Source organism: Oscarella lobularis, chromosome 17, assembly GCF_947507565.1.
Source record: "Oscarella lobularis chromosome 17, ooOscLobu1.1, whole genome shotgun sequence".
Classification (NCBI taxonomy): domain Eukaryota; kingdom Metazoa; phylum Porifera; class Homoscleromorpha; order Homosclerophorida; family Oscarellidae; genus Oscarella; species Oscarella lobularis.
Window position 1 is genome coordinate 1,869,107 of NC_089191.1, and position 25,409 is coordinate 1,894,515.

Sequence of the window (25,409 nt, forward strand, 5' to 3'; positions counted from 1 at the left end):
TCACAAGGGCGAAGATGATTTTCTAATGTGCAAAGGAAATGAACCAAACTATTGCAGTAATTCGTAAATAATGTAGTAGCACTAAAACAAATTGGAGCATGCACAAACAAACGAATTCTTTCTTTTTAGCACACATTGAAAGTCAGTCGTCTGTCAATTGCCGCGACTCCACACCGCGAGCGCTTCTTCATGAGACGAGGACCTTCGACGTATTGCGCTACTTCGGTGCTCATATCATACCAAAAGAACGTTTGCACATCCGAAGCTTCGTGACAAGCGCCTCGCATCACGCCACCGACGCTATATACCTTTTCGTTATAAAAGCAGTAAGTATTGTCATAGAACCGACGAAGAGTATCGAGAAAAGGAGGACAATCCCCAAGTTTATAACGAGTCAGTTGACCGTTACGTACGTCGAGCGTTAAATGTTCAAAAGGCCTACCGGGCCGCGATAAAATTTCTCGACGTAGATGCAGACAGTTACGGTCTGCGCACAGAAATTGAAACATGAACTCGTCGTCGTTGTCATCGTAGCCTTGAGAACAGAAAGGGACGTCTAGCCAACGATCTGCAAAGGGATCGTACTTGAAAACATCCAAGTTCTCTCCCACCAAACCTATCAGGTTAGAACCGAGAACATAGATATGATCGTTTGATACGAGTGTTCCTTCAACTGAAACAGGCTTCGATAACGATTGGAGAGTTGTCCAACTATTTGTCGCCGAATTGTACTGTTCGCATAGCGTGAAGTCATTCTCGCCTATATTGGATCCCATTGCATAGATGCGATTCTCGTAGACAACAACTCCTTCACCGGTTCGAGTGGACTGCATAGGGGAAACATCTCTCATCCAACAGCCCTCCGTCGAATCATATCGCTCTACGGAACGATTACGCCAGCCTCCAATAGCATAGACACTGTTGTCGAGAGTGACAACGCCAGGACTATATCTCGCTTCATTCAACGAAGGAAACTCTTTCCAGACGTTTGATAGATGATCATAATATTCGACTGTCTTCGTTGCTGTCACGTCGTTTGGAAAGAAGCCTTTCGACTCGGTACTTACGACTCCGCCAACGGCTAAAAGAACTTTGTTTCCAAGACGACGAGTTGGTCGCGGTTCACTTGACTTCTCAAGTACGAAACGGCGATAAGATTCGTTAGCAGAAACAACGGGATGTGATAGAACAATTTCCCGTTCTGCAATGAGAGGAAATCGCACGACTTTTGAAAGTTCTTCAAAACGTGATTTCCGATTTTCCTCGTCATATTCAATCCACTGCATGACGACGTCCCACACGTCTTCCTCTCGACTCACAGCCAATTCATCCGAGGCTAATAATTGAGAGACGATTTCCAGCGAAAGACGTCGAAATTCATCCGTCTTCACCAAATCAATAATATGAACAGCAGCAAGTCGAAGTGCTACTGATAGCAACTTCTCGCAATTGTGCTCATAAGCGAACGTCATCCATGTAAGACAATTCGATTTATTCACGTGCTTAGCCAACCCCGTGCAGCAATAGTCGACGACATCCTCAAACAGCAGACGATCAGCAGTACAGAAAAGAGTGACGTCATTACCGGAAGTGATTGAAATTTTTCCCGTATACGCGAAATCGACGAGGGCCTCCACGGAGGCCGAATCGACGTCGCGAAGGTGAATGCGCTCTTTGGAGCTTTCGTGCATATTTTTTGTAAACATTGTACGGAAATAGGCGCTCGCCGAAGCGAGCACGAGTCGATGAGCGGGAATTTCGACGCCGTTGTCGAGAACTAAGACGACGTCGATGAATGCTTTCGACAGACGATCATTTTGAGCAGATCGCAGCATTTCGGACGATCGTTCCGCCTTAGAAAAGGACAGGTCGTAGGTTGCTGGCCTCGTGGTGAAATCCATGCTCTGCACGTGGCGCTTCACGTGGCTCGAGAGCGATCCCGTATAATGAAGCTAAATGATTCTGGTCCGATTGCTCATTCGCCTAGAGCTTGCGACAATGCGTTATCCAAGTCGACTAGTGACTTCAGCTAGTGTCGGATGTGACGTCATGGATTCGTTCGACGGTTCCCAGACTCGCCTTCGTTTTGTGGCATTTTGTTGGACGTTGAAGAGCTGCAAATCGCTCTCCCTGTCCTTTAGGTCGAATAGGATCCAAACGAGCGTCAATTCGGTATGGAATCGCGAAAGATCACCGTACGAAGCGATTCTTCGCGAACAAGTGACATTGTCCACAACTAATCAGGCCAATATGCCGACGCAGCGGCAGATGCGACCGAAGAAGTTCAAAGAGCGACGACGACGAGGGTGAGATGGAAAAGGGGCCCCTTTCCCGGATCCTCGCTCTTCTAGGTCATACAGTACGAGCCGTAAATCTTTGGGAGTTTTGCCGATAAAATAAGTTCTCAAAAAAATTAATTTTTTCTTGGATAAAAAGTTCTAGAGGATTTCATTGGCTATCGCAGGCACTAATGAATAGAACCGGCTTCCGAAAAAAAAGAATGTCGCACCGTTGGATCAACCTAATGAAAATATTAATCAACATTTTTATTAGTGTACGTTCTTGAAGAATTACGTATCACCTCATGTGTCTATCTTATAGGACAGCGTTTGCCGGATCCAGCGTGTACCAATCACGTTTCCGTGAAAGGGCTCGTCGAAAGTACTCTCCAAACGGCCATCTTTGTGTGGTAAGTGCTAATTAATTATAGCACGAAAAATTACAGCATCTACAGTTTCACACTCACAGTCTTTGAGTTGAGATAATCCTACCGAGGCTACGGAACATGTGGCAATGAACTTTTTGCTCTGTTAGGGGCCTCATTAGGCTCCCAAATGACGTCACGGCTGCAGAACGGAGAATTTTTAAATAAGATATGGTACACGAACACGTGTTGGCACAATTTCGAAATATCTTTTTTATTCTAACTGAAGTGTGGGCGCTTTTGTTTGAAACAGGTCCTGAAATTGTGTTTGGACTTTTTGATGACGTCACCGTGATATTGCTCTCCCATCAATACGCTTAGGTAGGAGGAATGTAGAGTACTCATATCAGCCAGAAGAGAAGACCGCCGTGTTTTATAGTCTATGAAAATGATGGCTTGTCTCAACGTTGGTCTCTCAGCAGTCGAGGTAGACGTCTACGCATTTCTTACGTCTATTCTTATCCTTATCTTTAGCCGTTCGGGGTCCTGACTCCTGAGCACGACCCCGTTATCAAAAACTGCTCGCGCATGAAAGGGGAGGGACGGTTTATTTATTTAATAAATTCAAAAAAATTGCACAGAGTCTCCCGTCGCGTTTTCCGAGGCAGTTTTTGTTGACGGGGTCTTGCCCGGGACCCCGATTGAGCAGTTGAACACCTAAAAGTACACGTAATTTACGAAGACAATTGGTCTTTGTTTCTCAGTTGAAATTATGGTTTTTCTTTATACAATTATTTGGTCTAGCTAGAAGAAGCTCAGAAGGAGTGGTGGACTTTGGAGTGTGTGTACATGGAGATCATTACAGTTGCCTTTAGAAGGTGAGTTAAGTCCTCTGTGTATGATGTCATTGTGAGATGCTTTGGTTTGTTTCTCAATGCAGGAGATAATAGGCAGGTACGTTTACAGAGTAGGGAATATTATTATGGCGTTTTCTCATTTTCTTTTATAGGTTTTGGGAATGCAATAGAATACAATAGAAAGCTGTGTCAGGGTGCTTTCTCTCAAGGAGTGAAAAATCTGGCGCTTTGTAGGCGAGTGGGTTTGGGATTTCGAAAATAAATAGTAATCTCATTGGCGTAAGAAAATCTCCGCGGGGGTATGGAGTTGTCTCGAATCACTAGGCAACGGTTAGGTGAGTGTAATAGTAGATATGGGTGCCAGTCAGTAAAGAGTCTTTTGTTTTGCGATGCATTTGTTTTTGTTTTTAAAAGTAGTGCCTTGGTTCATTAGTGTTTATAAAGTTTTTTGTTGGCGTTGAGTTCCTGGGGTGATCTTCTTCGCAAACGATCAGTATCAACTTTGTTTTAATTGGATCCCCAAATTGTCTAGTAGTATCCGTATCCATACACGGTTGTGAAAATGTTCATAGAGGTATGGTGTGGATGGAATTTAGTGCACGAGCTGTAGATTTTTTTACCCTACGAATCTGCTTTTTCGGAAAAGGAACGAAGGATATAAATAGTAGATTTCGTCTCGTTGAGTGGTTCAATTGCTCGCCTGAATCGCCTTTCATAAAGGTAAGTACTGTTAATCTCTCAATACATAGACTGTATTACTTAATCCTAGTCCCTTTTTAGGGAATCTTCTACTAGTGTATCTATTGAACCTGTTTCATTTGTGGCGACCCTTTTGTTTCATTAAAAAGACAGTGAAACGGCGGTGTTTCTCTTTCTTTATAGGTAGCTTTGTAGTGGTAGTAGGAGTCGTTTAGTGTAGACGTAGCGTAGCGTAGAGGGTCCTGAGCATGACCCTGAATTAGATTTGAAACTGCTCGGAGACCTTCTCGAAGAGGTCTCGTGCGGCACGTCGCGCTGCACACAGACAATAGCGTAGACGTAAGCATGTTCGTGATATTTTATTTAATAAATCCCGGAAGTAAACCGGAAATTCTGAAAAAATGCGCATAGGTTTACCGTGTTTCGCTGTCCACCTGCACGGACCACGAGGGTCCGTACAGGCTTCGGTTTTGTGGGGGGTCAACCTCACTACTCCCCCGTCGGAGTTAGAGCCTGTTTAGTCTCCCGGCTCGGACGCCTGGGACCGGCAGCCCTCGGATGTGAGTTCTGCCCGCCTGGTTCCAGGGGGACCGCTATTGTAACCCACCGCGTCTTCCTAAGTGGGGTGGCAGTTTTGCACTCATGCCACGGGAGTAGGGGATTGAATCCCCTGCGGTTAAGCCACGTTTATCCTCTCTGGCTCAAGAGTTGGGCCAGTTTTATTTAGTCACCTCGGGGCCCAGAGGTGAACGAAAATGACCTCAAAAGTTTCTCGTATGTGATCTGGAAAGCAAAAAAGCAATTAAGATGCGAAGCAAACCTGGCAAGATCCAATGTGGCGAAGACCGTTTTAACAGAAGGCAGACAGGAGACGACGAGTTTAGCCACAGTTCACAAGGTAGAAACAGTCTTGAAGAAACCCCGTCCAGCTAAGAATCTATGCATTAGTAAGAGTGAATGGCTTATTCAAATGCTCTCTTATAAGACCTTAGAGAATGCTCTTTCTCATTCTTTTCTCCATTTCAAACGTAACTAAGAATTACAAACAAATGAATGCGTCAAATCTCGAATTTTCAAACTGTCCACTCACTTTTTACTAACAAGTTCTCGATGTTCACGTTGTTATTTGACCGTTGATAATAAGAAAATTATTCGTCCTATCAAATCCCCTTCAAAGCAGAAAAAGAAAATCAATCATATAGGAAAATCAAACATAGAGAACTAAGAAGAGAACACAATGAAGAATATCAGCTATTGGCGAAAGTATTAGATCAAACGATCGCACTCTGCGAGCGTATATCTTTCCAACGATGTGATGTACGTAACCGCTTCAACCTATAAAACAAAAATATAATTGAGAAAAATTTGATAACACGTCTCTCTCTCGAAATACCTTATCTCGAGCGTATCGAGCAGCAAATCGCTTCAAACCGCTTCAAACAGAATGCTGTAAAAAAACAGACAAAGAGTCAAAAATCAAAAGAGGAATATAAAAAAGTAATCGATCGCCGAAGATCGCTTCAAAGCGTTCAACCGATTCGAAAAGACACAGAAAATCCCTTCCCGACTCACCTTTACTAAATTCTAGAACGTTCAGAGAAGAATTGTACGTGGAAACGGCGATAGAAGATCATTGAACGCAGTTTCTTTGCAAAGCGTGCGAAAGCACGTGGCCCGGCTCTTCTGCGAGAAAGCTCGCACATCGGTGCATTGGGCTACGAAACGAAGCAAATAACGCCGTTTAGAGCAAAAAATATCATTACGATCGATTTCTTCATTCTTTCTGGTCGCATTCTTGCGAATTGCGGGGCGACGTCGGGAGAGGAAACGCAGACGACGAATTTGTGTCGCCAATTGCTTCTTCGACGTCTTATGAACCATATTCGACCTAGATGCTGTCGAATGGAGGCCAATTTGCGACGGCCAATCGGTCAGGAAAGGGGTGATGACGTTATATCCGGGTTTGGGGACCTAAGGCACTGTACTGTACAGAGATTGCACTAGACAACTAACTGACAATACCAGGAACGTGAAACTTTTGAGAAAGAGCTTTCCCGATAACTAACTATTTACGTTAGACCTCGTACATCCCTTCTGAGTACATGTATCCCTGTTATATTACGTAATTAATTAAGTTAAGCGAGTCAGACATATAATCAACAATTACCACTCAAACATGATGTCCCGAAGTCAGCCTATATATCAGGCACTTAATTAATTAAGTCATAAAAAATTGAAAAGATAGAAGTACAGAAGTAGAATCAATCATACAGAAGACATGTCTAATCTTTTATAAACGGTTTATCTGTACCGATAGTGACAGACATCATAGTGGTTTTCAATTTGCAATTCAAGTCTTTACCTCCAGTGAGAATAATCTGACTAGATCCATCTTTATTCTCAAAGCAATGGAGAGTGTGGCTATTAATAGGAACAATTCCTGGCATTAGGTGAAGCTAATAAAAGCACTGAAAAAGTGAAAATGCTGTCAAAATCAATTTCTCTTACCGAGTAAGATCTCCTTTTTTCAACGTCAAGAATGTATGCGTAGTCTTGAAATTTTCTACCCTTGTCTCCGCCAAGAAGAACAAAACACAGTTTCCCACATATTCCTGTTTGGCAATCGACAGAGTCTGTGATTATATCGAGCCAATGGGTTTGGAAAAAATTCGATAAATATCCATTTCTATTACAATTCATTTAAATTTGTCAACTAAATTAGTAGGATTTACCTTTTGTTTCAAATCTATCACAAAAGAATCATCTAATGATTGGCAGCCATACCCCCCGTGAACCAATCCACGATGTTCATCAATTGTTTCCATTGCAGCATCGCTTCGCGGTTGTGGCCTTTCTCCACTAAGCTCAATATTCGACCAGGACTGCATGCCAAGCTTTGTCCAACCACTAGAACACAGCTGGACATCTAAAAATTAATATAAATTGGAAACCAAGAGCTTTTTGAGTCACTAACGGCTCGCAGAAATCTGAGGTGGCACCGTTCCAAGTAAGGATGCAGGATCCATGAATAAATTTTCTAATAATTCAATGTTAGATACTGGGCGTGTCGCTGTATTCGGATTACTTTTACAGACATAACCAGCCTTGGTCGAACATTTTGCAGCAGCCCAGCCAAAGCGAACGCCGTCAAATGCGAACGTAACGCACATGACATTCTCGTGCACCGGCTCATATTTCGCCCACATTGTGAAAGTGGCTGGTAAGCCATGAAGCCACGTAAAGGCTCTTGAAGTATCATTGTAAATCAAGCCAATCCAATGCGCTGATCCGCTAAAAGGAGAAGATTCTCTTGCAATAAGGAAATGCTCACTTATGTCGCTAAATGAGGCTAAATGAGCATCGCGCTCTTGACATTTATGGTAATGTGCGTAATCTTGCGAAACGGGCATATCTTCTTCTTTAGACAAATAATAGCAGGCTCCCATGTAGTAGATTTCATCTTTTCAGCAATGAGGAGTGAAAAGCAGTGCGTCGTCTGTTGCACGCAATTCATTGTCAAAATCGACTAGGAAACAAAGCTGTCAAGAGGAAACTACAAGCATGTCTCATACCTAGAGCTACTTTGCATAACATTTGTTTTTTTCTAATGCAATCAGCAGTCAACCAATAGCCAGTACGATAGTTCATAGCAACGCATGTACGAGAAGGGTCAGTGTTTGGTTCTCCTCTATCCCACATGACGTACCTGCACGCACATGCAAGCCTATTCAATTATTTTCCTCTCGTGAAAGCTGTTTCATCGCACTGCACCTCAAAGAATCTCCATTGACCCAATTAAACCGATTCTCTCCTTTTCGCTCTAAACCAAGCCACACGTCATTACCATCGAGAATGCCATATGCCTTCATGTCGGCAAGGAGAGTGAGAACATAAGCATGTTCGTGAGAACTGCTAATGCTGACTTGGCTAAGAGAGCATATTAGATCATAATAACTCCAATAAAGGAAGTGAAATGATGTGGGCTCTGGTAACAGAGCATAGCAATAGCCAGCATAGAGAAACCAGCCAGGAGGACAATCTAAAAAGTTGTTTAAATAAATTAGAAACGGTGCAAAGATTTGCATTTGCTCTACATTTTCTCTCTTCACAGAGAACGACGGCTTCCTGGCAGGATTCATAGGGCTGTTCTATCTGTAGATCGTAATCGTCCAACGCCCTTTCATTTCCCTTGAAACGTCTACCATTTGTGTATATCAGTACTTGTTTTTAGCCGCTTGGGGTCCTGAGTACGACCCCGTCAACAAAAAACTGCTCCGCCGGGGTCCTGAGCACGACCCCGTCATCAAAAACTGCTCGCGCATGAAAGGGGAGGGACGGTTTATTTATTTAATAAATTCAAAAAAAATTGCACAGAGTCTCCCGATGCATTTTCGAGGCAGTTTTTGTTGACGGGGTCTTGCCCGGGACCCCGATAGAGCAGTTTTTGTCGACGGGGTCGTGCTCAGGACCCCATGAAGACCTAAAAGCACACTTTAGAGTGCATTCAGGAGCGATATATAGTATATGAATACCTGCTGGTGCCTTCCTATCTGAATTGACACTTCCTATCTAAATTGACAAAATAATCGACAAAACGAATAATGTACAATGTATTTCACACTGCCATCAAGGCGAACAAGCGACGTCAGCGTCTGATGTGCTGATCTAAAGTTGCAGTGACGCTGGGTGCGTGTAGGTGACAATATGTGACTCTATTATTATTGAATAGCCACTTTCTTAATTCTCTAGTGGTTGCGAAGAAAGAGACTCGCAGCTGTATACGATTACGGAACGGCCAGTAGCAATCGCGCGCTCTTAATTGCTCCACCCAGTCAAACCCGCTCTCGAAGAACAATGCAAAAGCCGCTGGAAAATCTAAAGGCGTACTACGACGACAGAGGACACGCCAACGCATCTCTAAAAACTGGGGTAGCGACCTCACCTACTGCGGCTCCTTATTTAGTGCTACAAGTCTGAAACTTTGACCCAATTAGTACGCCATCCTTACGTTGAGAGGGGCACCGCACTCTACGAACCATTACCGCGGTATGTGAGACTTCTTACGTTTGGTGCCGTTTCGACTGCTTCGACGACGCACTCGTTCCACAATCCAGAGTATAGGCATATTGTTAGTTATAGGTATATAGTCTGCCGATATGCGCAGATTGCACGCAATCGTTGAATCGCACGACTTCACGTGATGGCAATTCGTCCTTTGAGTCGTTGCGTTGACGTGTTTACTCGATGTGAGACGGGATGAACCACAACTTCTCCGGTATCTCAGCAATCATCGTGGCTATCTGTCACGCCGTTGCAGGAGTGACGCAGTTTCTGTTGTGTAGTAGGATTCTTCAAAAATGTTTATTCTTGTTGATGAGTTTTTGACGAAGGGCTCAGAGGCGAAGATGCAGTTTGTTGACTAGGGCGTCCGAATCTCTTTTCATCGGCGCCATACATGTAGTTCATTTTTCTCTCACAGTGTTGTTCACTTTTCTGCTGCCCCGTGTGAAACGCTGGAGACGCTTCTACTGGATGACCACTGTTGTCCTCTTTCTAACTGCTTTTGCGTCTTCTTTGGCTACCAATAGCATTTTTATTTGGAAAACATGGAACACGACTACCTCCCCTGTGATGGCAATCTTTGCATTGATCGTCGGTTGAGCATCAAGCGTAGGTCAGCTTGCCTACGGATGGGTGAACTACATGAAAGACAATTAGGATCATTACTAAAGTCTCCTATTGTTGAGATTGTTTTAGGACTACTGCATATAGTCAATCCTTTTCTCTTGGCTCCCAGTTATTTATTCATGTTTCAATAAAGAAGATGCAAATGCGTGTTTGGCTTATTAATGCGTAGAGCCATTTTGGAGCAATGCCTTTTGAAACTCGACACTTTCAATTAATTTAAATGTACAGTCACGGTCACTTAACATTGACAATGACAACTGACAGATTCGCATATATAACACCCATAGTATTGAACGTCTCTATGACAAAAACGAGAACATGGGCTGAGGCCCCATTTGGGGATTCAAAATCCCTTTTCGCTCGCAGCGAGCGTTGTGAACATCACGCGCACGCATCATTCCAAGGATATGAAGACCAACCTTTTACATGCACTGAGACTTTTAAGGTGCCGTCGAACCTTACGTTACGCTTCGCAATGCGAGCGTGACCCTTTCGGGAGCCTCACCTTTTCGTAAAAGCGCCAGCGCTTAGAGAAACAGCCTTGGAAAGCCTATGAGAAAGGCTGCAATGCGCGTGTTGGAGTGTATTCAGGCAAAAGCTTCGTCTCTTCGACCATTACCCGGATAACGACACAAAGTACACGTGTATGTCCACGTGGAGTGTGTGATCTTGCCCTTGCAGAACATTTCCCTCATGTAGCTTGATGGTTTATTTTGTCTTTCTCTTTTTATGTGGTGTGTTGCGTATTTTTCTTACCTTATGTATTAATGTTACAGTTTATTGGCATGTTGGTCCGGTGGATCAAGGAAAAATGTTCTATCATTTTGCTGCATTTCAACGTCGGCGAAAATACGTCTGACTGGACGTAAAATTTCTGTAAAAAAAGCAGCGTTTTCCTCTTTGTCCACCAAATAGTAGCCCCTGGCAAGGCTCAGTATTCAATAATGATCCAGTGCATCTCGCCCCCGGATGTAAACGACTTGCTTCTTTTCATCTCCATCGTCTTCTACAATAGAAAAACTTTTATGGTCCCCCTTAATTAATTAAAACACACGCGGTTCAGATGGCAAAGACACTCGCTAAACCGGACACGCCACTCACGAGGACGAGCCAGGCGAGCCAGGCCAACACTAAGATCTCGAATATCATGAAGTTCTTCCTTAGGTGATCAGAAAAAAATTACGCAAAGCTAAACTATCCGTCGGCATGGCATGCACAAATCTAACTGAATCTAGCAACCTAATCGACAAAGTAACATCAGAGTGCACATTACTCTAACCATCGATAGTAGCTGTCACAGACCCTAATGCATGTATGATAACTTCAGTGCATCACAGAAAAGAAATTGGCCATTTATCTCTAACGGATTGAAGAAAACAAAAAAACGGACTTACCTTGCTACGCATAGAGAGGCATACAGACAGTTTTCTAAGTCTGCAATTTAGGCAGAATTCTTAGGTCTTGCTGGAGTTGCGTTCTTCGACACTAGAGCGTTGCAGTTGACTTTTATCAGTACCTTGGTAGGGTGTGCGAAACGACGCTTGCATAGAGATGGACAAATAACAGTGACGTCAAAGTCTTCAAGTTGGACGTCAAAACCGTTTTCTTTGGCATCAATGACCACTCGTTAGCGAATTATGCTTGCAAGCTCGGCCTTTGTCCCGTCCTTCTCGAATCTGTCAAAATTCGGTGAGGGTCCCCAGTACCGGTGACTGTATATACGTACACTCTTACCGGGTTATTTGCACTTTGCAGCTACTAAAAACCCGCTTTGGCAAGCGAGATGGCAGTGACAAAAGGCAATCGTAGCAAAACGGGCACAGACCGGCGCAAGAAGTCGACTCGGAGGTTTGGCACGGTGAAGTTCTCTTTACACTCGCACTCGCAAAAGAGCCCCTACGGCGGTCGCATTTGGGCATGAAAACGGGATCCGCGCACGTATCGCCCTTGTAGCCGACGTCGCAGAGGCACGCAACGCAGCGGACATTTACGCACGGATTAGCGCACGTCGGTGTAGCACACATTACGCACGTTGGGCGGGCCAACCATCCGCAGTGGCTGCATCCGCGATAGCACGTTGGCCCGCCCCCTCCGCCACCGCCCTTACCGCACTGGAACACTGGACAAAGCGCTTCATGACGTTATTAATTAATACGAAGTGATCGTTCTTACGGCAGGCGACTATCTTGGCTCCCATGAGGGCGGCACCGATTCCGAAAAGTCCGAAGAAGCGTTTCTCTCTCGGAAGGGCGAGAGTCGAATTTCCGATAGGCGCTTCGCCGTAGAGACTTTCTTCGACGAGAGTCGCGACGGAGCACAGGGCGGTCGCGAGCAATATGGAAACAACGATGAACACCGTCATTCCGCCGAAGAAATTAACTGAGATAAGTGACCGACGAGACCCCTATAAGTACAATAGGAGAGCGTCTAAGTCAGAGCGATCTGACTCAAAATATTATTACAAGATCCGGTTAGCTTCCTGCGAGAGATTGCAAGTGGGTCCCGTCTGTTCAACCGATACTGGAGACCTCAAGAAGTGAATTGATTCTGTTTATGATGAAGCCTTTTTGGTAGTGCGCCTACCCAAAAGCCTTCGTGCCGGAAATCTGAAATGAGAAGACAGAGAGGAGGTTCGATCCTTCAGTGAATAGCTTCTCACTGAAGCACAAACATAACGCTTTTAGGATGTTGATAAAAGAAACCAACGCCCGGCAACGCCGGGTTATTTCTGGAAAAGTAATCAAAACTTGTGATCAGTCGAGAGAACGCTCTCTTTTACAGACAGTTAAGTACCGGTACAGTATGAAAGCATTGAAAGACATCCACAATAGTCATATAGAATGCTCTCAACTCAAAGACTGTGAGTGATATCATTACATGCTATAATTAATAATTAACACTTACCACGAAAAGATGGCCGTTTGACGAAAACGTTATTGGTACACGCTGATTTCCGCTTTAACCGGCAAACGCTGTCTACGAAGATGAACCCATCTGGCGATATTTGAAGTTATGCGAAAAGCGAGGATCCGGGAAAGGGGACCCTTTTCCATCTCACCCTCGTCGTCGTCGCTCGTTCCACTTCTTCGATCGCGTCTGGCGCTGCGTAAGCTAACGATTCATCCTGGTCTGATTATTCGTCGCTTGTTCGCGAAGAATCGCTTCGTTCGCGATTCCATACCCAATTGACGCTCGTTCGCATCCTATTCGACGTAAAGTACAGGTATAACGATTTGGAGCTCTTCACTGGCCAACGAATTGCCACAAAACGAAGAAGGCGAGTCTGGCGATCGCCTTCGAACGAAACCTCACATCCAACACGTGACGTGACGTCACTAGCAGACCTATTTTTGGATGTCTACGCGCGGTCCAATGAGCAATCGGACGTTTTCATATTGGAAAGCACCTCGTGGGCTTATACGGGATCGCCTCGAGCCACGTGTCTGGCACGTGAAACACCACGCCAAGCATGGATTTCACCACGAGGCCAACAACTTACGAACTGTCCTTTTCTAAGGCAGAACGATCGTCCGAATTGCTGCGATCTGCTCAAAATGATCGTCTGTCGAAGACATTCATCGACGTCGTCTTAATTCTCGACAACGGCGTCGAAATTCCCGCTCATCGACTCGTGCTCGCTTCTGCGAGCACCTTTTTCCGTACAATGTTTACAATAAACATGCACGAAAGCTCCAAAGAGCGAATTCACCTTCGCGACGTCGATTCGGCCTCCATGGAGGCCCTCGTCGAGTTCGCGTATACGGGAAAAATTTCAATCACTTCCGGTAATGACGTCACTCTTTTCTGTACTGCTGATCGTCTTCTGTTTGAGGATGTCGTCGACTATTGCTCCACGGGGTTGTCTAAGCACGTGAATAAATCGAATTGTCTTACATGGATGACGTTCGCTTATGAGTACAATTGCGAGAAATTGCTATCAGTTGCTCTTCGACTTGCTGCTCTTCATATTGTTGATTTGGTGAAGACGGACGAATTTCGTAGTCTTTCGCTGGAAATCGTCTCTCAATTGTTAGCCACGGATGAATTGGCTGTGAGTCGAGAGGAAGACGTGTGGGACGTCGTCATGCAATGGATTCAATACGACGAGGAAAATCGGAAATCACGCTTTGAAGAACTTTCAAAAGTCGTGCGATTTCCTCTCATTGCAGAACGGGAATTTGTTCTATCACATCCCGTTGTTTCGGCTAACGACTCGTATCGCAGTCTCGTTCTTGAGAAGTCAAGAGAACCGCGTCCAACTCGTCGTCTTGGAAACAAAGTTCTTCTGGCAGTTGGCGGAGTCGTGAGTACCGAGTCGAAAGGCTTCTTCGCAGAGGACGCCACAGAAACGAAGACAGTCGAATATTACGATCATCTATCAAACGTCTGGAAAGAGTTTCCTTCGTTGAATGAAGCGAGATATAGTCCGGGCGTTGTCACTCTCGACAAGAGCGTCTATGCTATTGGAGGTTCGCGTAATCGTTCCGTTGAGCGATATGATTCGACGGAGGGTTGTTGGATGAGAGATGTTTCTCCCATGCACTTCAGTCGAAACGGTAAAGGAGTTGTTGTCCACGAGAATCGCATCTATGCAATGGGATCCACTACAGGCAAGAAAGATGACGTCACGCTCTGCGAACAGTACAATTCGGCGACGAATAGTTGGACAGTTCTTCAATCGTTATCGAAGCTTGTTTCAGTTAAAGGAACACTCGTATTAAACGATCATATCTATGTTCTCGCTTCTAACCTGATAGGTTTATCGGGATGCCACTTGGATGTTTTCAAGTACGATACCGTTGCAGATCGTTGGCTAGACGTCCCTTTCTGTTCTCAAGGCTACGACGACCCGGACCGTTTCGTGTTTCGATTTCTATGCGCAGACCGTAACTGTCTGCATCTACGTCGAGAAATTTTATCGTGGCCCGATACGAAGCCTTTTGAACATTTAACGCTCGACGTACGCAACGGTCAGCTGACTCGTTATAAAGTTGGAGATTGTCCTCCTTTTCTCGATACTTTTCAGCGGTTCTATGAAAATACTTACTGCCTTTATAACGAAAAGGTATACAGCGTCGGTGGCGTGATGCGAGGCGAATGTCACGAAGCTTCGGATGTTCAAACGTTCTTTTGGTATGATATGAGTAGCGAAGTAGCGCAATACGTCGAAGGTCCTCGTCTCATGAAGAAGCGCTCGAGGTGTGGAGTCGCGGCAATTGACAGACGACTGACTTTCAATCTGTCCTAAAGAGAAAGAATTCTTTTGTTTGTGTGCATGCTCCATTTTGTTTTACTGCTAGTACATTATTTACGAATTACTGCAAAAGCTTGACTCATTTCCTTTATGCATTATAAAATCGTTGTTGCCGCTCTGACGGCATTCTCTCTCATTAAGAAAGAATTTATTTTGAGATAGAGCCAAATCTCATTAGTTTGAACGTGAAATTTAGGACTAACTCAGAACTTTTTCTATACCGATGTTAGGTAAAATAATAAGCGGATTTATGTGTTTCTGTTCATCTGTCAATCATGAATTCAAAAAGTGGTTAATGCTTGTTATTTTCTGTCTTTCCTTCTTTTGCTGTTATTCCCCTGTATACGGTTTCCCGGCCCATATGCCGAAGGATTTCCGTATTAGAATAAAACTGTAAACTGAATTGAACGGAACTGAACGTTATATCCGGGTCACAGTCCATTAAAAAGTAAGCCTTTTGACTGAGTTATTTCTCGAGACACGATTCGGCTATAGTGAAATGTCGTTCGAACTACCTTTTTTAGGCGCTGGTTGCTTTAGGAAAAAGTGAGGCTCCCTAAGAGGTCTCCCCGAGCATCTCCGCCTGTCAAACGAAAAGTAAGGCTCGCAGACTCGAGTTTATTATTCCATATGGCGATTCCATATAGGCCTACACCTAGACCGTGCAGTCGACGCGTCTCACTGGTTTCAGATGGCCCAAGAGGCGAAGTTTTTCGTCGCGCTTTCAGAGCTCGTCTCTCCTCAGTCATAAGTCTAACTCTATTTTCCGTTGATCTTAGAGAAGCTTAGAGGTTGTTCTTTGTGCGACTAATGTATGGAAGCGGGCGATATTCACAACGACCGCTGTGAGAAAAAATCTCGTGGTTCTAGCGACACTGAACCCTCAAAAGGGGCCTCACCAGTTTTCTCACCTTGGGTTTTGTTTAGCCTTCATTCTTGTATTGGAAACGGTACCGACATATACGCTTGCTGTTTTTAGGTTCAGATTATTTTCGAGTACATATAGGACATCCGTACATATATTTATACACGTGTCGTTATCCGGGCATTGGCGGGCAATGGTAAAAGAAAAGCGAACGTTTTGACTGAATTTTTTCGCCAGACGCGCTTCGGTCTTGAGAATAGGCTTTTCAAAGCGGGTTCACTAAACGCAGGCGCTTTTACAAAAAGGTGAGGCTCCCTAAGCGGTCCCGCGAACAGATTTTCGTATTGCGAAGCGTAACGCAAAGGTTGCGACGCGTCTTCGTAATTCTGTTCACGAAAGGCCAACATTTTGACGGGGCAATCGAAGCGTCTCAGTGGTTCCCCATCGCTCTAGAGACGAATTTATCCGACGCCTTTTCGAAGCCCGTTTCTCGTGTGTCGCAAGCCGATTCTTTAGTCCGTAGCACAAAGTAAAGCTAAAAGATTAGTCTTACTATGGCTAGAATCATGCGAGCGCGCAATGTTCACAACGGCCTCTGCGACCCAAAGTTCCGTGGCCCTAGTGATACCGAATCCCCAAAGGGGGCCTCACCTCGTTTTCTTTTTGTGGTCGTAGAGACGTTCATTAGTCATTCTCTCTTTGGCTGGAATCGAGCCTTTTGTCGTTCAGAGCCATTTAGAATCTTTAGTCGATTGACGTTTAGTCACCGTGACTTTGTGTTTCTCCCTTGCCAAAGGTAAGGTAATTCTCGCAGACGTCATTCAGTCTCGCTACAATGAGAAGTTTACGCGATTTAGATGAACGAATGTTCCTACGCGTCCGAAATGCGATCGAATCGACGTCGAAGAGGCTCAAAAAGTTTATGCACGCTTTCGAAGCGAAACGCAGGTGAGCGAGCGCATCTCTCTCGACTCCACGAGAGAATGCAACACAACTGCTGCTCTCTGCTTCGACTATGAGTCCCAAAACTGTCTTTGACTGAATCTACGGCTACCCTGATACGGACACGAAAAGGAAATTCCAATGTCATGTAATGATGTTCATTTAGGAGGGGCTTATGTGCTATTATTGATTGGTATTCAACCGTTGAAAAATTTTGGACAGAGACACTTTCATGTGATGAACCATCATTTTTTGATAATAGAGTCAACTGCGAACCAGCTTCGCAAAGGTAACCCAACCGCATGATTTCTTTACCAACGATTACACGTGTATGTGCACGTGGAGTGGAGCGTGCAGAAAATTTTTGCTGATGTAGCGTCACTGTTTATTTTGTCTTTCTCTTTTTTGTGGTGTGTTGCGTATTTTTTTTATCTGTATGTATTAAGTAATTAATGTTTATCGGCATCATATTGGTCCGGTGGATCCAGGAAAAAACGTTCTCTCATCTTGCTGCATTTCGACGTCGGCGAAAATACGTCTGACCGGACGTAAAATTTTTGTATCCAAACACAGCGTTTTCCTCTTTGTCCACTAAATAGTAGCCCCTGGGAAGGCTCAGAAAATAGTGATCAAATGCATCTCGACCCCGGATGTTAACGATTTGGTTCTTTTCATCTTCATCGTCTTCTACAATGGAAAAACTTTTATGGTCCCCCTAAAACATTCGCGGATCATGGCCAAGACACTCGCGACACAGGAGACGCCACTCACGAACACGATCCAGGCGAACCAGGCCAACACTAAGATCTCGAATATCATGAAGTTCTTCCTTGAAAAGCACTCCACAATCTGAACTACGACACCTACGTAACAAGCGTTTATCTAAAAAGCGTCTTCAATCTATTGCATTGATGATAGTGCTCCTCGCCTTAGGTAGAGTCGAGAAAGAGGAATAGATCGAGGACTGGATGCGTTATATCCGGGTCATAGTCTTATCGTCCCCTCGAGTCAGTGGATAGGGCCCGGACACTACGGGAAGTTACTCCTCAACTAAGATGGCGTCTCGAGAACTCGTGAGAGGGGTTCCGCTGTGATTGAAACATAAGGAAAAGGTTACGTAGCAGCAAATCCAATCGATCGAGGGGTCATTGTCTTGGAAGAAAAGCCTTTCGCCTTCGCCGTGCGCGATGGAATTGTCGAGAAAGTGTGCCACGAATGCTTAGTCAGGTAAAATGCGGCGAAGAGACGTACGCCTCGTTTCGTGAGCCATTGGCGACGGACAAACAATTCATCCCCGAATACTTGCTGTCGTTATCACGACTCCACACCGAGCGAAGCGTATCACCACAGCTCACAACAGTCTGCTTAGTCGACGGCCAAGTGGGCGGGGTAATTATAAGCGAGGACTTGACACGCCCTCTCGTTCCAGAAAACGATCCTGCAATGAAAGACGGAACTATTTGTGTGGAAGAGTATATGCCTATTCTATCAAGTCTAGAAAAGATGCAGGCTGAGTACTTAACCAAACTGGATAAGAAGCCCTTGCCCTGCGAGTATCTGCACCAGTTCCTCTTGGCCGTGGATAAGCGTTTTTCAAGGCGAGGCATAGCGACGAGACTACTAGCCAAGAACGCGGAGCTTGGGCGTCAAAGAGGCTTTCGTTCGGTCATTATTGAAACGACTGGCCGATTTTCTCAGGGTGGATGCGGCTTTGTGACGGTTGGTTCTATATATATATCGCGTACAGTGAAGCTACCCTATCGAACGGTGATCTCATGTTTCCCGGGGCGATGGAGAGGGGGCATTCACACGCCGAATTGCTGGTGAAGCAGCTGCTGACCTGATTAAGTCAAGAGACAAAGATAATGTCTTTTGATTTTTTTTTCCTGAGTGCAACTATAAGCCACTGTAACTAAGTAATGTTTCTAGGTCGTGCTCACGGTTGACGTTCTGTAGTAGCCGTTCGGTTCATCACATTGGAAGCATCTGCGTCTAGAATTTTAGAAGGTTAGTGCTTCGATCGTGTGACATCTGGCGCGCGCCATTCTAAGAGGCACAACGTCAAATCACGTGTAATGCGTACATGCATGTTCAATGTGCAGTAGTAGTTGGAAGAGGACAAAAAAACTCTCTCGATTCAATCCAGCGAACTTTAGGAATTAAATGTAGCATACCTCAGGAAAATTTTCTGTAAGGAAGTAGAGCGAAGACATGCGCCACGTGGACGGGTATCGAACCTATTAATACTTCGAGCTGCGTTATCCGGGTAATGCTCTGAGAAAAAACCAACGTTTTGACTGAATTTTTTCACAATACTGGCTTCGGCCTTGCTCATTTGCGTTTCAAATCAGTTTCTCTACGGGCTGGCGCTTTTACGAAAAGGTGAGGCTTCCTAAGGGGTGTCGCGAACAGATTTTCTCAATGCGAAGCGTAACGTAAAGCTCGCGACGCCTCTTTGTTATTTCATTTGACGGTACCCTAAAGGCGTACATTTCTACAGTGCAGTCGGCGAATCTCAGGAGTTCCCCATCGCTCTAGAGCGAATTTATCCGTCACCATTTGAAAGCCCGTCTCTCGTGCGTCGCACGCCGAATTCATTACTCCGTTGCACAAAGCGAAGCAAAAAGGTTAGTCTCCATATGTCTGGAGTTTTGCGTGCGTGCGATGTTCCGAACGCCCGTTGCGAGCAAAAGTTCCGTGGCCCCAGTGATGCTGAACCCCAAAGGGGCCTCACCCGTTTTCTCCTTGCTGTCATACAGACATCTCATCGTCCTTCTCGATCCCTATTTTTACGAGTGGGAGAAATTGCAGTTGCCCTAATGCTGCACTGGTTAGAAAAATCCTCATAAAAATTTCATCAGATGCAAAATTAATTTACACAAAGACGCTGTAAACGACCTTTATCACTGGCATGTAAAAGGAACTGATTGAGAACGCCGTGTTTAAATTTTTGCCCGCTCACCCTAAATATATCCGTCTACGTACGTTTGTCCAAAGATTCCTTTTATATAGGCTTTTCACATAGGCATATTGTTTAAGTCAAAAAGCGAAACTGTCGTATTCAGCGTTGAATATTTTCAAGCCTTCAAAAACTGCTCACCCTTCTATAAAAGTATTCGGCCATGAGCTAGCTTTCTCTCATGCCGTCATGGACTTCGATGAATATGTAAACCTTAAGCTGGACTAGTAGTGAAAACATTTGTCTTTAAAGGTTGGATTGAACGGAGAAAAGCCCTGTCTGGCATACGCGACAATTAGTCCTTTTTGCAGTAATTCATCAGTCTGCCAAGACGTGAGATCGAGGGCTGCACCTTTACTCACTAGTTCGTTTTCAAGCAAGGGCTATTATTTTGTTTGCAACTCTGTTTAATTAAGGTAAATCGAATAACCGGAATAGTTTATTGTAGTAGTGATGAAAGTCAAGGCATCTTTTGTATAATTTTTTCAGAAATAGAGAGAGAAAGAAACCTGTGCGAGCTGTTGAGACTATAGTGGAAGTATCACGGTGTCCACATGAAATTATAACGTAAGATGAGCTTCTTCTGCTCTTCTTTATTGTGCATAACGTATGTCTTTTCTCTTTGTCCTTGAGCATTGTGTTTTAAGTCGTAGTTGCATGCAGACAGAACACTGAATTCTCTGTGATATCGATGTGTTTTATGACAATATTTGGAGTCTAGCTGTAAATGTTTTTGTTGCCGCCTTTTAATTGTTTTCCCTCTCTCATACACTGTTTGGCATTTCTAGAACACTGATGGTCTTCATCGGAGTCGGCAATCAGTCTGTCGATATTGGATGATCAACTACACCTCATTTGACGTTCTGGCGACGTGTGATGACAAATGGTTAAGGCGTGGGCGTAAGAACATAGTAAGGATGGGAATGCGCAGCTAGTCGTCTCATCAGTTAGTCAAACCTTTTACAGTGATGTGGAGTCATATGTCTCAGGTTTCGCTTCTACTCAACATTATCGTCGCTCTCATCGCCAATACTTCGTCTCGAGGCCGAGCGTCCGTGCCAGTTCCGCTACCGTCTGACGCAACTCGGTTTGCCCAAAATGAAACGCGATGTATAATCATCGCTCAGTGCCGCGGTCTATGTAAAAATGAGGTTCGAGGACACGGTTTCTTAAAGAGAGCGTCACTAATGTATATTTCTCTCCTGTATCTCTTGGCGTCGCGGTAAGCCCACGCACGCTTCCTAGGGTAACGCTTTTGGTTTTACCTTACTCTCTTTCTCCTAGCTGCTCTGTTTCTCGAACTGCTACGCTTTTCACGGTTCAGGACGAATGTGTCTTACGATGAGGATAAAAGTGAGTGACGTAATTGAGTTGTTCTCTCACCTAGACCTATTCTAGGAAGCTGATGTCACGTCCTCCGCCTCTTCTAAGACACGTGACGTTGAATGTCTTTGGAGCGCTGCTTTTCAAGATTCATGGCGAAACCAGTCACGTTTAGGGTACTTATATTGAGCAAAGCGCATTCGCCTATTGGAGTTTCATTTTCTTGTTGGCTTTCCTTAGCGTTCAAAGTGCAAAGGAAGAACAGAAGCGGCGTGTTAGTTCTGACGCTTTGCTACGAGAATGTGGCCTTCTCTGCTTATCCAATGCCTCCGACGCTTCTTTGATGTTCGCCACGTTTGGTACCTCAGGGCAAGGTCTAGTACATTTCCATTATAGTTTTTTGTACAAATGAACTCTTGTCTCAGCAGTTGCGACAATTACATTAACTGCTAATGTCATTCCCGTCTTCCTCATTTTCATTGTCGTTACATGCATTTGTCGCAAAAAGCGCCGCTTTTCAGAGAGCCATCACCGTCACTCCGCCGTCTTTTTGCCATCGAGAAGCGAAGCTCGACAAGTCTCCGTTTCACCGACTAAACGTATTGGATTTCTTTTCGTCTTCGTCTTCGTCATTGCCGTCGTTGTACCGAAAGCCGTATCTTCGCAAGAGGATTTCTATTGTGAGGGTACGATACACGCTATCGGCTTGCTATTTGAATGTACATGAAATTCGTTATATTTTTAGAATGCGGAGGAGATGAATGGTATTGTCTTACATCGTCATGTCTCTACTTTTCTACACGTGGATTTTCGCAACAAAAGTCTTTTACTTGGTATGAAGCCGACGAATTGTGTTCTCGTAAAGGAGCGACACTCTTATTCATCGACAACAAGGAAGAAGAAAAGAACGTAACGTTGGCCTTGATTGAGTTGTCAGTTTCATTTTTGAATTCCACGAATACTTCAGAGACGTTCTTCTACGGTCTAACACAAACGTCTTCTGCATCAACAGGCGTTTACAGCTATGGATGGTCAAACGGTTCGCCACTACTTTATATTCCCTTTGATTCTGTGACTGCGTTCAAAGGAGAAAATCTTTGTGGGACGCTCGCATTTGAATATTTTAATGGGTCATCAGCGATACATTATCAAGCTGATCCCTGATTGTCTCAGCATGCCTACATATGCAAGAAGCCCAGAAGTATGTAACGCGTTCTGTTTTGCGTCTTACTTAAAACTGCCTATTCTTCTTATAACAGATCATTCTTGGCGTAACGGTGATATTCGAGTGGTTGGCGGCGTTTTGCCCACGTGCGGGCGTCTCGAGATATTATACGACGACTCATGGAGACGAGTCTGCATGAATGATTTCAGTGCTGGTCGAACGGCTGTTGTTGCCTGTGGACAATTGGGTTACCATGGTGTGCTTGAAGTTAGCTCTCGACTTGAAGAAAGCGACCATACATCTAACTAAAACGTTTTTCATACTTTCTGCGTCATTTCTTGGCGTAATTTTAGGTAGTTGAATTGAGAAGTCGAATGACATCATAAGCGTGAAGTCTCTGGCTGGGGTGCGTGGCTGCGAAAGCGAATCGAGAAGACATGCAAAGGATCTAGACGTCTACTGTACTGCGTGTCGATGTGTCTCTACATTTCTCTTTCTTTTTTGTGCGTGCAGGTGCGTGTTTCCGACGTTTATTGCTACAGCCACGAGTCTCATTCTTCGTAACCAGTCGTTAAGGTATGCATACAGTATAAGGAGTCACATAGGCAATGTCGCAATTTTTGTAATTTTCGATCAGCACATCAGACGCTGACGTCGCTTGTGAGCCCTGATGATAGTGTGAAAGAAGCGAGGACTACCTTGTTGACTATTCGTTTTGTAGACATTTTTTGTCGATTATTATCTTCAGATAGCACTATTCTCTTATGGTCTTTTAGGTCAGTGCACCGAACTTCAGCAAAGGAAGGCTCCTGAACGCACTCTAACGTGTACTTTTAGGTCTTCAAGGGGTCCTGAGCACGACCTCTTCGACAAAAACTGCTCCATCGGGGTCCCGGGCAAGACCCCGTCAACAAAAACTGCCTCGGAAAACGCGACGAGAGACTCTGTGCAATTTTTTCGAATTTATTAAATAAATAAACCGTCCCTCCCCTTTCATGCGCGAGCAGTTTTTGATGACGGGGTCGTGCTCAGGACCCCGACGGAGCAGTTTTTTGTTGACGGGGTCGTACTCAGGACCCCGAACGCCTAAAAAACAAAGATAAGAATAGAAAGAGGAAATGCGTAGACGTTTACCTCAACTGCTGAGAGACCAACGTTGAGAAAACCCATCATTTTCATAGACTAAATTTATTACGGCGGTCTTCCCCTCCGGCTGATTTGCGTACTATACATTTCTCCTAGGAAAGAGTATTGATTTTTCACTAAGGGAGAGCAATGTCACGGTGACGTCATCAGCACAATTTCAGGACCCTTTTCCCACTGTTTTAAACAAAAGCGCCCACACGACGGCTGGAATAAAAATGATATTTTCACGTGAAAATGTGCGAACACTTGTTCGTGTTAACATACCCTTATTTAAAAATTCTTCTTTCTGCAGCCTTGACGTCATTCGGGAGCCTAATGGGGGCCCCTAAAAAAGCAAAAAGTTTATTGGCACCTGCTCCGTAGCCTCGGTGACACAGTCATTATTATTCTGATGGGCCCGTCTTGGCAACGTTCTTCTGCCATATTTGCTGTGGGCGTCTTCCTGATCATCTGAACGCACATTAATATGACGATGGGATGCTCTCAACTCAAGGACTGTGAGTGTGAAACTGTAGATAATGTAATTTCGTGCTATAATAAATTAACACTTACCACACAAAGATGGCCGCTCTTTCAATGAACCCTTTGACGGAAACGTGATTGGTACACGCTGATTTCTGCTTGATCCGGCAAATGCTGTGCCATCAGATAGACCCCCATAAGGTGATATGGAATTCTTCATGAACGTACACTAATAAAATGTTGATTAATTAATATTTTGATTAGGTTGATTGAACGGTGCGATACTCTTTTCAGAAGCCGGTTATAAAAATTACTTATTTAATTAAATACAAGCGACTGACCGTGTCCCACTTGCACATTAATTATAGCCAATGAAATTCTCTACAACTTTTAATTAGAGATATAAGCTAAAGCTTGTTGAGCAGCAATTTTATCGGCAAAGCTCCCAATGATTTGGGGATCGTATGAGATTAAAAGAGCGAGGATCCAGGAAAGGGGCCCCTTTTCCATCTCACCCTCGTTGTCGTCGCTCGTTGAGCTTCTTCGGTCGCATCTGCCGCTGCGTTAGCTAGTGATTCATCGTGGCCCGATTATTTGTCGACAAAAGTCATTTGTTCGCGAAGAATCGCTTCGTTCGCGGATTCCATACCGAATTGAAGCTCGTTTGGATCCTAATCGACCTAAAGGACAGGGAAAACGATTTGCAGCTCTTCAGTGTCCAACGAAATGCCACAAAACGAAGGCGAGTCTGGCGATCGCCTTCGAACGAACCCATGACGTCACATACGACACTTGCTGAAAGGTGACGTCACTAGTAGACTTATTTTTGGATGTTCACGCGCAGTCCCACAACGCAAGCTCTAGGCGAATGAGCAATCGGACCTTTTCATAGTGGAATTTATCTGGTAAGCACCTCGTGGGGCCCCTCGTGAGGTTAGCTTCATTATACGGGATCGCTCTCGAGCCACGTGGAGCGACACGTGCCAAGAATGGATTTCAAAACCTACGAAATGTCCTTTTCTAAGGCGGAACGATCGTCGGAATTGCTGCGATCTGCTCAAATTGATCGTCTGTCCAAGACATTCATCGACGTCGTCCTAGTTCTCGACAACGGCGTCGAAATTCCCGCTCATCGACTGGTGCTCGCTTCGGCGAGCGCCTATTTCCGTGCAATGTTTACAATCAATATGCACGAAAGCTCCAAGGAGCGCATTCACCTTCGCGACGTCGATTCGGCCTCCATGGAGGCCCTCGTCGAGTTCGCGTATACGGGAAAAATTTCAATCACTTCCGGTAATGACGTCACTCTTTTCTGTACTGCTGATCGTCTGCTGTTTGAGGAGGTCGTCGACTATTGCTGCACGGGGTTGGCTAAGCACGTGAATAAATCGAATTGTCTTACATG

At 44.7% G+C, this 25,409-nt stretch overlaps 1 protein-coding gene and 5 long non-coding RNA genes across 7 annotated transcripts; 5 read left to right on the forward strand and 1 right to left on the reverse strand.

Moving 5' to 3' along the window:
* Window positions 1–17: 17 nt before the first annotated feature.
* Window positions 18–617, forward strand: LOC136197330 (uncharacterized). The gene is made up of 3 exons (XR_010672518.1): window positions 18–56; window positions 130–409; window positions 471–617. It is a non-coding gene; the product is annotated as an uncharacterized lncRNA (long non-coding RNA).
* Window positions 618–2,625: 2,008 nt separating this feature from the next.
* Window positions 2,626–3,727, forward strand: LOC136197324 (uncharacterized). The gene is made up of 8 exons (XR_010672514.1): window positions 2,626–2,689; window positions 2,749–2,878; window positions 2,958–3,025; window positions 3,084–3,131; window positions 3,179–3,367; window positions 3,449–3,522; window positions 3,585–3,598; window positions 3,654–3,727. It is a non-coding gene; the product is annotated as an uncharacterized lncRNA (long non-coding RNA).
* Window positions 3,728–13,972: 10,245 nt separating this feature from the next.
* On the forward strand, window positions 13,973–15,136 carry LOC136197594 (kelch-like protein 20). The gene has a single exon (XM_065987388.1). It carries the CDS (start codon window positions 13,973–13,975, stop codon window positions 15,134–15,136), a length of 1,164 nt encoding a protein of 387 aa, XP_065843460.1.
* A 1,056-nt stretch (window positions 15,137–16,192) lies between these two features.
* Window positions 16,193–17,025, forward strand: LOC136197332 (uncharacterized). The gene is made up of 3 exons (XR_010672520.1): window positions 16,193–16,312; window positions 16,683–16,803; window positions 16,865–17,025. It is a non-coding gene; the product is annotated as an uncharacterized lncRNA (long non-coding RNA).
* Window positions 17,026–19,295: 2,270 nt separating this feature from the next.
* Window positions 19,296–20,466, forward strand: LOC136197326 (uncharacterized). The gene is made up of 5 exons (XR_010672516.1): window positions 19,296–19,331; window positions 19,450–19,576; window positions 19,962–20,160; window positions 20,220–20,324; window positions 20,398–20,466. It is a non-coding gene; the product is annotated as an uncharacterized lncRNA (long non-coding RNA).
* Window positions 20,467–23,378: 2,912 nt separating this feature from the next.
* Window positions 23,379–25,277, reverse strand: LOC136197322 (uncharacterized). 2 transcript variants are annotated; one of them, XR_010672512.1, is made up of 6 exons: window positions 25,222–25,277; window positions 24,918–25,163; window positions 24,520–24,864; window positions 24,095–24,233; window positions 23,807–24,037; window positions 23,379–23,746 (listed from the first exon to the last, which is right to left on the reverse strand). It is a non-coding gene; the product is annotated as an uncharacterized lncRNA (long non-coding RNA). The 2 variants fall into 2 exon arrangements; XR_010672511.1 differs by having other exon boundaries at window positions 24,520–25,163.
* Window positions 25,278–25,409: the final 132 nt, after the last annotated feature.